General features: G+C 37.3%; 1 protein-coding gene across 5 annotated transcripts in view; it reads right to left on the minus strand.

Moving 5' to 3' along the window:
* The window catches only part of ARID4B (AT-rich interaction domain 4B), a 142,236-nt gene that overhangs the window by 83,096 nt on the left and 45,880 nt on the right, over window positions 1-13,260 (minus strand). For all 5 annotated transcript variants that reach the window (XR_013967918.1, XM_080822832.1, XM_080822834.1 and 2 more), the window contains exon 3: window positions 1,002-1,112. Coding sequence is in view for 4 of the 5 variants with exons in the window: in XM_080822832.1 (XP_080678958.1) it covers window positions 1,002-1,112 (111 nt within the window). In the remaining variant the exon portion in view is untranslated. The remainder of the gene's footprint in view (window positions 1-1,001; window positions 1,113-13,260) is intronic.

Consider the following 13,260-nt stretch of genomic DNA (forward strand, 5'->3'; position numbering starts at 1 on the left):
ACACACAGAAGGAAGCTAGAGTACAGGCACGGAAAAAGCTCCAGAAGAGAATCTGAAACTCTCCACTGGACAAACACCTCTGTGGCCTGTTTGACTTGGTGATATTCAAACCAAAGTTTTACAGGGTATCTGCTAATCTGCACTATAAATCCTCTGAGGACAAAGATCGGGTCATCCCCACATCCCCAACCTCCTTCCACCTAACAGAGTACCCTGCACAGTTTACCACTCAGTAAATAATTGACAAATGAATAAATATCTACCTTCAAATATTTCATTTGTCCTATATTTTTCGACACTGATAGTTTACTAAAATGTAAACAATTACATTTCTTTTTCTGTATTATCTGAGACAAAACACAAGTATTTAAGAAAGATTTTTTTTTTAAAAAAAGAAAATAAGGAAATCAACAACTAGATCTACCTTATTTTATTATTATCTAAAACACCATCAATTATAAATCACATCTCAATTTGATGGTTAAATGGTGGAGGGTGGTACTAAAATTAAGAATTAAACCAAATGGGGTGCCTGGGGGGCTCAGTGGATTAAAGCCTCTGCCTTCGGCTCAGGCCATGATCCCAGGGTCCTGGGATAGAGCCCTGCATCAGGCTCTCTGCTCAGCGGGGAACCTGCTTCCTCCTCTCTCTCTGCCTGCCTCTCTGCCTACTTGTGATCTCTGTCTGTCAAATAAAAATTTGGAAAAAAAAAAAAATTAAACTACATGATTTCTAAGGTCCTTTCCAGCTCTAAAAGGCTAACAACACAAACAGTACAAAGTCTGTCTATATTGAAATGTCATTAAAAATATCAATTTGTAATAATCTAACTTCATCCTAATTAGAATACTTTAAAATCCCAAATAGTGTTTTGTTTTCAGGTATTTGACAACCCTTATATAAAAATTAAACCCACCTTGCAGAAAAAAGTCTTAAATACACGCACCAAATAAAAGTTTAAATATCAAATACTGAACATATAAAATCTACATATACTGTACCTTGACTTTGACAAGTCTTTTTGCTGTCTTGATCTTAGCTTCACAAAAGGCTCCTCTGTATTTAGCACTCACATCAGTGCCCACTGTCAAATAGGGAGGCTCATCAAGGGCCTAAAATGCAAACAAATACAATTAGATTTAAAGTCTCTTAATTCTTTAGCACAATTAGACTTTGGACTGGCAGATCTAATCCTATGATAGCTATAAAAGTTGTAGTAATTGAATGTATTTGTTAACAAGAACCATCCACAAAATACTCTAACTTAAAAACAAGTAAAGGGGCGCCTGGGTGGCTCAGTGGGTTAAGCCTCTGCCTTCGGCTCAGGTCATGATCCCAGGGTCCTGGGATCAAGCCCCGCATCAGGCTCTCTGCTCAGCGGGGAGCCTGCTTCCCTCCCCCCCTCTCTCTGCCTGCTTCTCTGCCTACTTGTGATCTCTCTCTCTCTCTCTCTCTCAAATAAATAAATAAATAAATAAATAGAATCTTTAAAAAAAAAAAGATTTCCATGCTAATTGCAAACCATGTTTAAAAAAGAAAATAAAAACAAGTAAAATCTATGTATCAAAAAAATCTATTTAGATGTACATCATATAAAATAAAAATGAATCTTTTTTCTATATAGAATACATATAGCCCATCATATGAATAAGCTTAATCACAAGTTTATCATTCTATCTACCCTTCCATCTATCCAATCATTCAAGGCAGATCCTTAAAAGCCTCAAAATTTTAGGCTACACCTTAAGAAGCCACCCAAATTCCGAATAGCTTTGTCATATCCCTACCTAGACAATTCAAAGGTAGAATTTATTTCAAACAAATGGAAAAAACTATAAGAAGAAATCCAATCTGGGAAATCGTAAATACTTTGGGATGAGTTCACTATTTGTTTACCCTTACATGTTAAATATTTTAAGTTTCCTCACTTGTGATTCTATTTTTTTATTGTGTGTGTGATTTCGTCTTTTAACAGTCCTAATCTAGCTGCTCTGACTCTTTACAATCATGTACATTTCTGTATCAGATCTATAATTTTAAGGAGTTCTGCTTATATTAATCAATGCATAATCAAAGAAAGATTATGTAAGTAACTTTTTGCAATGTGTTTTACAAGAAATACTAATATCCTGAGATGCTCCACCAAAAAGAAAAGGAGGAGAAAGTTTGGGAAAATCAGTTTATTGAATGAACCCCCCCCCCACTCTGCCTCATCGTCCAAAGAAACCCTTTTTCCTATTAACATCTATTAACATCTTGTAGAAATTTTATAGACCATAAGGAGGAAAAATGCTGTTAATATAGCAGTGAGTGATGAAAATACAGATTTCATTTGGATGGATCTTTAATTAATCCCAACAGTTGTGGATAATACACATAAGGAGTGATCTATCCCAAAAAAAAAAAAAAAAGGATATATAGTCTAATGACATACCAAAAGTATTATAATCAAATAATTGTAACTTTTTTTTAAAGGTGGGAAGTAGCCCATAAACCAAGACAAAGTTACTACAACTAAAAATATCAGGATGACCTTCTTAATAACCATTTGTTTCACATTCTATTTATTTCATGACAAGTATTTTTAAAAATAACACAAAATATATCAAGTATATGGATTTTAAAATCTACATTGGGGGGGGGGGGTGCAAGCTGGCCCAGTCAGTAAAGCACAGGACTCTTGATCTTGGGGCTGTGAGTTCTAGTCCAATGCTAGACATAGTTACTTAAAAAAGAAGTAAAAAAAAAAAAAAAAAAAAAAAAAAAAAAAAACCTACCTAGGAAAACGCTTTTATTTCAATTCATTTATGTCATAACACAAGTACACCCTCATAGAAAGACAATAACTTCTGAATTACTACCACTAAAATTTGTTGATATCATTGACTACAACCTTGATAACTTTGTACTGCTCTTGCACCAAAAATTTAAGAATGTATTCTTCTACTTTACCTACTTGCCTTAAGCCTCTTAAAATACCATTTTCCTTGGTCAAATTCTTGGTTAAATTCCAGACAAGCTAGTGGCTTTCTTATACAAAGAATATGAAACGGACACACAACACTTTGCCCAGAAATTTTAAGAAAATTTCAGGAACACATCAATTCCCTTTGTGGTTCAACTGGTACTGTGTGTTACTGCTACAAAAGCAAATGGTGGGGCTGTCTTCATGACTATTAAACATTACTCTCCACAACTTGCAAACCTCTTCCATTAATACATCCTGCCTTATTAGCCAGTAAATTTTATTTTCATAGACAAATAGTATAATTAAAATAAAGGAATACTGATGAGGAACAAGAAACTGTGAAACATAGGAAAAAAACAAGAGAACTAAAAGTTGAACATTTATGCCTACTCAAACAAATGTTTAAGAAGCGATACTTTTTTTAGATATTTTTATTAAAGAGTACTGTGAACAAAAAAGGGAATAGAATAGTAATATATTTAGACTACTTATATACAGAAAACCATTTACGTATTTTTTCATTAATATTCATACCAAACCCTGGCAATATGCCAATGATAGCAATCTGTCAATATGTTTATTGAGATTTATTCAACTTAAACTTGAAAGAGATTTTTCCCCAAAACCAAGCCTTACCAACATAAAAACCCATGCTAACAGAAAACAGTAATAATTACCTCTAATATTGTGGAGGTAAATTATTGTTCTGAAGGGTAGTATTTCCCTTCCTTCAAGCTAGAACACATGAAAAGGAATTAGCAAAACACATAAAGAAAATGTCTATTACAAAAATACTTGAGAAGGGAAACCAAAGTCTAATAAACATCTGCTAAACTGAAACACATTGTTAGAACAGTGTTAATCTGTTAAAGGTAACACATGGAAAGCAAAGATCTATGGTCTGATCTTACTTCTGCCTCTATTATTTTGTTTTGTATCATCTTAGGTAAGTTACTTTTCTGTTCCTGAATTCTCATCATTAGATGAACATAAGAATTTGAATTCTGTATACCTCTGTCTAATGAGTGTTTCTCAAAGTATAGGGGTTACAGAGATGGTCAAAATGGGACACTGAGAAACATAATCATCTAGAAGTGAAACTATGCTAACCAAAATACGAATGAGAATTTCTACAGAAAAACAAATAAAATCCACAACCTACCTACGTGGTCAGATTTGTGTACATAATTTTAGAAGAGCATAAATTATTGTATCATTAGTAAAATGTAAGGTAATAAAGCAGACCAACAGCACAGGCAGAAAAGACAAGGTCCTTACTCCAGCTCTATTCTTTACACTAACTAGATGAGTTTTGTAGGCTACTAAACCTCTCTAACCTTCAGTTTCCATATTAGGAAAACATGGTCAATATTAAAAAGCACTCAATTATGATGTCTCAAGTATATAGCTATTAATAATTACTTTTACTATTAGGAAACACTCAAGGTGGGCAAACAAGTCATTAAACCAATGTAAATTCAGATTTGACACACCCTCCTTTTTTTTCTTTAAAGATTTTATTTATTTGAGAGAGAGAGAGAGAGAGAGAGAGAACAGGTGCACACACAGGGAAATAGGCCAAGAGAGACAGAATATCTCAAGCAGACTTCAAAGAGAAAGCAGAACCTGACATGGGACCCGATCCCATGACCCTGCGATCATGGCCTAAGCTGAAACCAAGAATGCTTTGCTTAACCAACTGAGCCACCCAGGTGCCCTGATAAGCAATCATTTAAAATGAGGTATTGTGGGCGCCTGGGTGGCTCAGATCATGATCTCAGGGTCCTGGGATCAAGCCCCACATCACATGGCTCCCTGCTCAGCAGGAAGCAGGCTTCTCCCTCTCCCACTCCCCAGGCCTGTGTTCCCTCTCTCACTGTCTCTCTCTCTGACAAATAAATAAATAAAAATCTTTAAAAAATTTTTTTAAAAATAGGATGAGGTTTTGCCTCTAGCATTTTGAAAGAAAAAAAGGAGGTACCTGGGTGGTTCTGTCAGTTAAACTTTCTCTAGAAATGCAAAAATAATCCTCTATCTATGTTATATTATATATATATAAAATATATACACAATAAAGATAGGAATAACTGCTAAAAAGGGATTAACCAATGGGAAAGGGAATAGAATGGAGGGATACATATATAAAAATATTTCGTTCAAAATAAGTCTTCCTGTTCTTTATTTTTTAATTTTTAGAGAGAGAGAGCGTGTGTGCACGGAGGGGGAGAGAGACTCTAAGCAGGCTCCATGCTCAGCACAGAGTCTGAGGCAGCAGGGCTCAATCTCACGACCCCAAGATTATGACCTGAGCCGAAATCAGGAAATGGATGGCAACTGAGCCACCCAGGCGTCCCAGTCTTCCTGTCTTTAAAAAAAAAAAAAAAAAAAGAGGGGGGTTCTTTTTTGTTTGTTACAAGTGGTTTGTATTCTTTGCATTTTAAAATGTATACTGGGGGCGGGGGGGGGGGGGGAGGCACACCTGGGTGGCTCAGTCTGCCTTTGGCTCAGGTCATGATCCCGGAGTCCTAAGATGGAGCCCCACATCAGGCTCCCTACTTAGTGGGGAGCCTGCTTCTCCCTCTCCCCTTGCTTGTGCTCTCTCGCTTTCTTGTTCATTCTCTCTCAAATAAATAAAATCTTAAAAAAAAAAAACAAAGATTTTCTCTCCCACTCCCTCGGCTCCCCTCCCCTCCCCCTTATGCGCATGCACTCTAAGAAAATAAAAATGGGGCGCCTGGGTGGCTCAGTGGGTTAAAGCCTCTGCCTTCGGCTCAGTTCATGATCTCGGGGTCCCAGGATCGAGCCCCGCATCGGGCTCTCCGCTTGGCGGGGAGCCTGCTTCCCCCTCTCTCTCTGCCTGCCTCTCTGCCTACTGTGATCTCTCTCTCTGTCAAATAAATAAAATCTTAAAAAAAAAAAAAAGAAAAGAAAAGAAAAATGAGTAAATAATAAAACGTATACTAAGGAACACTTCAAACATATATAAAAGAAGATGGGACTCTATAATAAATCCCCCATATACTCATAGTCTGGGTCCTACAATTATCAACACAATTTTGTCTCATCTATACTCCTACCCATTCCTCCTAAACAATGATTATTTTGAAAGAAATCCAGATATTACATCACTTCATGAGAAGAGTAAAGAGCATTATAATCTAAAGAAAAAAAAGTATTCTAATCTGTAGTAATTGGGATTATGAGTTATTTTTATTTTTCTTATTAACACTTTTCTGTACTCTCTAATATATTTAGAATGAGTATATAAATGAGAGTCAGTACAATATAGTAAATTAAGAGCACTGGCTCTTGAATTAGATGCTTGGGTTCAAATCTACCACTTAGTAGCCAGATGACCTTGGGCTGCACCTCTGTACCTCAGGATAAAAGAGTGACTATCTCAAAGGGATGAGACGTGAAATGCTACATGTAAAGTGCTTGGAACATGGCTCAGCATACAGTGCCAAATAGACTGTTACTATTACTTAATAATTTGGAGGAAATGTGTCATTAAAAAAATTTTGAAGTCCTACACAAGAGATTCCACACAAATAGAAGAGATGCCAGTGTAATTGTGCATAATACGGAGGAGGCTGGGGAGGATGTGTTTAAATATTATCCCCCTCATTCAATTCAGAAATAAAGTAATCCTATTGATTCTAATAGCAACAGAGGTTAAAGTGTTTGTGGTGTTGCTCCATTATGAAGTACATCACAACCCTTTAGTACAGTGGAAAGAAAACCAAGACTATATACCTATTCCAGGGTTCCTGGCCTTTGGTGCAAGAGATATACAAAGAATTATTCAGCTGGTTCATTAAATTACCTCGACCAACACTGACCCTGTTAGACACACATGTCTTTAAACCAGAAAAAACTCTTAGCTTCTCTTTTTGCTCTGCTTCTCTGATTTTGGTCAATAATATGTACCATCTCAGAGGCTAAAATAAAATGTTATTATGCAGCACCTCCATGCCAAAAAGGAAATTAAACTACTAAATTACCATCCCTTTGTTTAGCAAACAGAACAGTTTTCTAGTTGTCAAGGCAACGGCTACCTCACAGTTATCCAGCATTGCTTAAACAATTATTTTTCTAGTCAATCTACCAAATGCCCTAACTGGCACCTAAAAACCGCTGAATTCTATGGGAACACTAAAAAGCGTAAGAGATTTTTAGATTAGCTATTGGTGGGTAATAATCCTTTAAGAAGCCAAAATGCCAGTGAAACATACAAGTGTCCAAAGGAATCACAGTGATTTCTAATGTGCCTTGGGCTGCAGCACACTAAATATTTGAAGTAAGCTTCAGAAAGACAATAGTTCAATCAATTCTCCAAATGGCTGACTAATGTTGACACTGCCTAGGAAATATTCAGTTACTCAAGATCTATTTTTTAAAAAGCAAAATATGCCTAATGACATTTTATTGAGGTAGTTTCTTCAGTAGGGTAAGCATTCAAACTGGTTGCGGCAGTGCCAATGCAGCCAGGAGAAACAGAGAACAAGAGTATTAAATTTGATGCTAAAACCCTCAGTACTTAAACACATAGTGTAAATAAATGTACTTAAACACATAGTGTAACAATAAATCTAGGAAAACAACCTTTTGTATATGACAATCTCAAAGAGACATTAAAACAATAGTGGAAATAATTCCAACAGATGAATGAATGAAAAAATAAACCTGTATGCCAAAGAGTAGGTCATTTAAAATGAAAATGCACAATTTCCTAGAACATTAAAAAAACTAAGTACATTGAAGAAATAAAGAAAACTGTGTAATCTAAATCTAACTTTAAAATCTTCTCTGGTACCATTTCCTTTCTTCCTTTTCATGGGTACTAAGGACATGGGGTAGCAATGAGGCGTAAGGGTTGGGACACAGAGGGACACAGAGGGACAGGACAGATGCTGACTATCCAAGGTAACGAGGAGGCTGTGAGAGTCACATGGAAGCACAGGCCGACCCTGTGGCTAAGGACATGGTGGGAGCTGAGCAGGGACAGGAAATGAGCAGCATAATTAAATTTGTTACACTCACCAAATAACTAAACTGACTGATCAAATAAGTAAATATACTGAGGATAGTGGGGCCATGTTTCTCACTGCCAAAGATATTTAAAAGGAAGGAAGGGGAAAGGCCAAAAAGAAGAGTAAGGTGGGGTGCCTGGGTGGTGAAGTCGTTTTAAGTGTCAGACTCTTGGTTTCAGCTCAGGTTGTGATCTCAGAGGTCGTGAGATCCAGTCCTGCGTCGGACTCTGTGCTGGAAGGGGAGCCTGCTTAAGATTCACTGTCTCTGGGGCACCTGGGTGGCTCAGTTGGTTAAGCGTCTGCCTTCGGCTCAGGTCATGATCCCAGGTTCTAAGATGGAGTACCACATCAGGCTCCTGCTCAGTGGGGAATCTGCTTCTCCCTCCTCCCTCTGCCCCTCGCCCGGCTTGTGCTCTCTCTCAAATAAAATCTTAAAAAAAAAAAAAAGAAATATGAATTCTTGATTACTTAATATACACACACAGAAAAATGAACAGTTACAGATGTGTGTATATATATGCATGTATGTGCACATATATACGTACATATATTTTCCTAATTCTGTCCGCCTGGAAGGCCCAATAGCAACTGACAGCCCAGTAACAAAAAAACATACCAATGGCCCATCTCTTGATTTCTAAATCCCATCCTACTTTAAAAGAAACCAAAGATCTTCGGAGAAATGGCTGACTTCGAAGCTGGGCACTGAAACTACAAGAAGAATCTGAAACATTTTGAGCCAGAGAGTAAGGAAATGTTCAACAAATGATGGGAGAGATTTCAGAGACACAGGAGCCAACTGAAGGGGCTCCTACTGGTCAAATGGGGGAAACTTTGGGCATCAAAATAAATGCTGGTTATCCTTAACAGGCATGTATATGTATGTCAAAACTGACTAACTTAAGATGTATATATTCCACCGTAAGTAAATTATACTTCAGTTTAAAAACTTAATAACAAATTACAACCCATTCATTAAAACTGGCATCCATGAATCCATACTGACAAGTGAATGAATGATGAATAAATAAGTAAATGCAGAAAAGAGAAAAATGTTAATAAATGTAGCAGGAATGATGGGAATAGAGGAGAATCTTTTGCAGCCATCTTAAAGGAGACAGATTCATAGTGTTGTCTATAGATGCTGAACTGATGGGAGCTGAGGTCTGATCAACAGCGTACTGGTATAATCCTGGAATATTACCCATCAGTGGTGCAATGATGGAATATACTGAAAACAAAAGAGCAACTTTCTGTGTGGCACTTGACAATGAGAAAAACCAGACCCAGGTTGAAGAAGTTATCCTACAGAATTCCTTATTCCTGTATTCCTTAAAACCCAAAAGAATATGAAACATAGGGAAAACCAGGAAACAGTTTTAGACTGAAGTAGTCTGAAGAGATTTGACAGTCAAATGCAACATGAATTCCTGGATAAAGCAGGGACCAAAAAGGAAAAAGAGACATTCTTAGGAGATATGGTAAAATCTGAAAGGGATCTGTGGATAGGACGGCAGTATTATGCCCATGCTGATTTCCAGATTTATAGGTCTGAACGCAGGATAGGTATAAGAGTAGCCTTTTTGTCGGGAATTACACAGTGAAGTATTTAGGAGTGACAGGACATCATCTCTGCAGCTTGCTCTCAAAAAATATGAAGATAGGGGCGCCTGGGTGGCTCAGTGGGTTAAAGCCTCTGCCTTCAGCTCGGGTCGTGATCTCAGGGTCCTGGGATCGAGCCCCACATCGGGCTCTCTGCTCAGCAGGGAGCCTGCTTCCTCCTCTCTCTGCCTGCCTCTCTGCCTACTTGTGATCTATGTCAAATAAATAAATAAAATCTTAAAAAAAAAAAAGGAAAGAAAATATGAAGATAAAGATAAGGATACATACATACATATACATATATAGATTATGTTAATTATTTGTACTATAAATTTAAAATTCCTTAAAAGTAAATTTCTTTTTTAGGTAGTACATATATTTATTGGGCACCTGTGTATCTTTTTCTAGGAGGTGCTCATTTGTGTTCTTTATCCATCTTTCTGAGGTACTTTTTTTTTTAACTGGATTGTAAAAGTTCTTGCATAATTTGTTTAAGCTCTTGCATATTAAAAAATAATCAGGGGTGCCTGGGTGGCATATCAGTTAAGTGTTCAACTCCCAGTTTTGGCTCAAGTCCTCATCTCAAGGTTGTGAGATTACACTCAGCATAGAATCTGCTTGAGGCTTTCTCTCACAAACAAACCAACCCTTCCCCCCAAAACACAAAAACCTTCTCTGGATGTCACCTATAATTCCTAATATTTTCCTAAAATTTAAGTCACTTTAGACAATGGAACCACAGACTACTTATAAGTAAATTTTACCCCCACATCTACTAACCAAAATTTACTCATATCTACTAGCCAGAGAGATACTCCACATTCACAGATATTGACAGAGGCATATTCCTGGAAATTTTAAAAGCTCAAAATAGACATTCTAATTAGACTATTCATCATCAGCAAAGATGTAAGAAAGCAATATAGGAAGCACATTTATTAAGTGCCTGCTGTATATTTAAGACATTATTCTATAAGCGAAAAAAGCACAGAACTCTCCTCATACAACACAGAGGTAGCCAATTTATTTTGCCCTCAGAAGAGGTCAGTCTTATTCGGTATCTTGCTGGTGAGGTCAAAACTTTATTCAAACTAAATGAAACTGCTTCAGAATAATGACATTCTCAAAACATACCACACTCATTTATAATATTTAAACTTTAATGATCTGGAATTTAGAAGAGCCTAGTAGTGCAGCAAATTCAAAAAATCAGATTTTATGAAGAAAAACCATGACTTGGCACTGTTCCAGTTTATGTCTATTTGGGCACATTAGTAATATCTACTTTGCCATGAATCGAAGGGCAATAAACATTCTGAAATGTCACAAGGTAAGTCACTAAGGATGCATCTAGAGAATATTTCCTAACAGTTCGCTTGATTAACAAAAATAATAATCCTTGAAAGTTCCCATTAACCAAGCTTTTAGATGACCTGAAAACAACAATATTACATTTTTGTTTTATTTCCAATAAGAATAACAGTAGAAAACGAAGGAGAAAAACCAGGTCAGCAGAAGCGTCCGTCTTCTCAGAAGGCCACTGTCATCATGCCACCGCAGGTATTTCCCCTGTCAAAGTAGCCAGAAAGATGGATGACAGACAGTTCCATCACCTGCTCTCACTTCATTGTGAACTTCTGTTTTTCACTTAGTAGAGTCTGAATTGTTCTTCCCTATCTTAAATATGATTCTGTAAAGTGACTGCTAATCGCTACACAGTCTTATCCGTGCTGTACCAACCTTTATGTACTTATTTCTTCATGACTGCAGAGAGAGGGAGACAGAAGCAGGGAAGGAGTGGAAGCAGGATGGATGAAATAAAGTATGACGGGGAGAGAAATGGTAGAGGCCAGAAGCAGAGAAAACGAGGAGGCGGCAAATCCTATGGGTTTGGTACTTGGTTCACTGGGCGTCCTGATGAAAACCATGTCCTATTTGTGGTCTGATTTCAGTGGTTGTACAACTTAATGTACTGATTAAGACCCTGGCAAATTTGAGGAATCTCTGGCTTTCGAGCTAGAGACTGCTAGAGACTGTAACTTTCTGTCTTGGAGCATGTCACCTCCACCATTTTAATCTCTGGTTTCCTCTCTGTACACTGGAGATTTATCTTCTAGACTGCTTGCAAAATGTTTAAATTCAAACTAGGTAGTATATTTAGACTCTCAAGGAGACTGACAAGTTCTGGGTAAGCACTCAGCAAATGTTAGATTAAACCATACGAAACTGCTATATTTATAGATCGAAAAGGTCAAATATTGGCAACTTATAGCTCAACCTAATGTTGATTTGTCCTTTTCTTTTAAACAGGTGGGAGACCAGAGACCAACATCTCAGACGCCTAACAGCACAGTGCTCGTCCGCAGTTTGCTCAGACCCTGCTCTTAGTCCATTGCCCATGAACAAGACTACTACCCCCTCTTGGTCCCACAGTGACTCCACTCACATGTATTTCCTTTAGATGACTGTGCTCTGGATCCTGGGCAACCTGCATTTGACCCTTATACCACTAACAGAGTAAACCTATTTGTTCCTTCTTGATGGCTATCTGGCCCACCAACCAACCTTTTATCCTATTTTATATCCTCAAGAATATAACCTTGAAAGAAGCCATCAAAAGGAAACTAATCTGGAGCACCTGGGTGGCTCAGTCAGTTAAGCATCCAACTCCTGATTTCGGCTCAGGTCATGATCTCGGGGTCCATGTTGGGCACAGAGCCTGCTTAAAGATTCTCTCCCTACCCCCATGCTCTCTAAATAAAATTAAAAAAAAAAAAAAAAGGAAAATAATCCTTGATTGCTCAAAAACCTGTCCATTACTTGCCCAGTGACCAAAACAAACTGACCTACTTTATATGTAATAAGCACTCTAAGCCCTAGAATTCATTCTAATTTCAGACTACTGATGTATTAACTCCTTTGGTAACCAATACTACAATATTCACTCTTACACTATATACTGGCTTTGCTTGTCCCAAACACATACAAACATTCTATAAAGGTGAACATTTCACACTGTATTTTAATAATTTGTATCTGTTCTCTCCTAGATTGAACAACTTCAGGCAGAAATAGCCTCTTACTCACCTCTGGATCCCCTAGCCCCAGAACTGTACCTACATGTAGGAGGGATTTAGGAAACATTTACTGAACCAAAGAAGTTAGACATAAATTAAGTCTGGCTAAATGAGAGTTCTCTTAAAGTAAATATTTATATTTCAAAACACCTTATAATGAGAACCATCTTATAGCAAGAGGTCGAAAGAATGAGCTCTGGAATCAGAGTACCTGGTTCAAACTCCAGGTCTGTGACTTACCAGGTATGTGACCTTTGAGGCAGGTTATTAAACTTCTCTGAGCCTAGCTCACATTTGTGAAGTGGGACTGATAAATAGTAATATAATGAGCATATACTATGTATTTATATGTAAGTAAAATATAAAGTTGTGATCTGTTACCTAGAAAATTATATTATGTGCTAATAAATCTAAAAGTTTACAACTTATCAATAACCAAAACGATTTAAAGATTTATTTATTTGAGAGAGAGAGAGAGAGAGGGAGAGTGAGCACGCACATGAGAGGAAGAGCAGAGGGAAGAGGAGAGAAGCACGTTCTGCTGAGCGTGAAGAGCCTGACTCGGTGCTCAAACCCACAA

Source organism: Martes martes (assembly GCF_963455335.1).
Source record: "Martes martes genome assembly, chromosome: 14".
NCBI classification, from domain to species: domain Eukaryota; kingdom Metazoa; phylum Chordata; class Mammalia; order Carnivora; family Mustelidae; genus Martes; species Martes martes.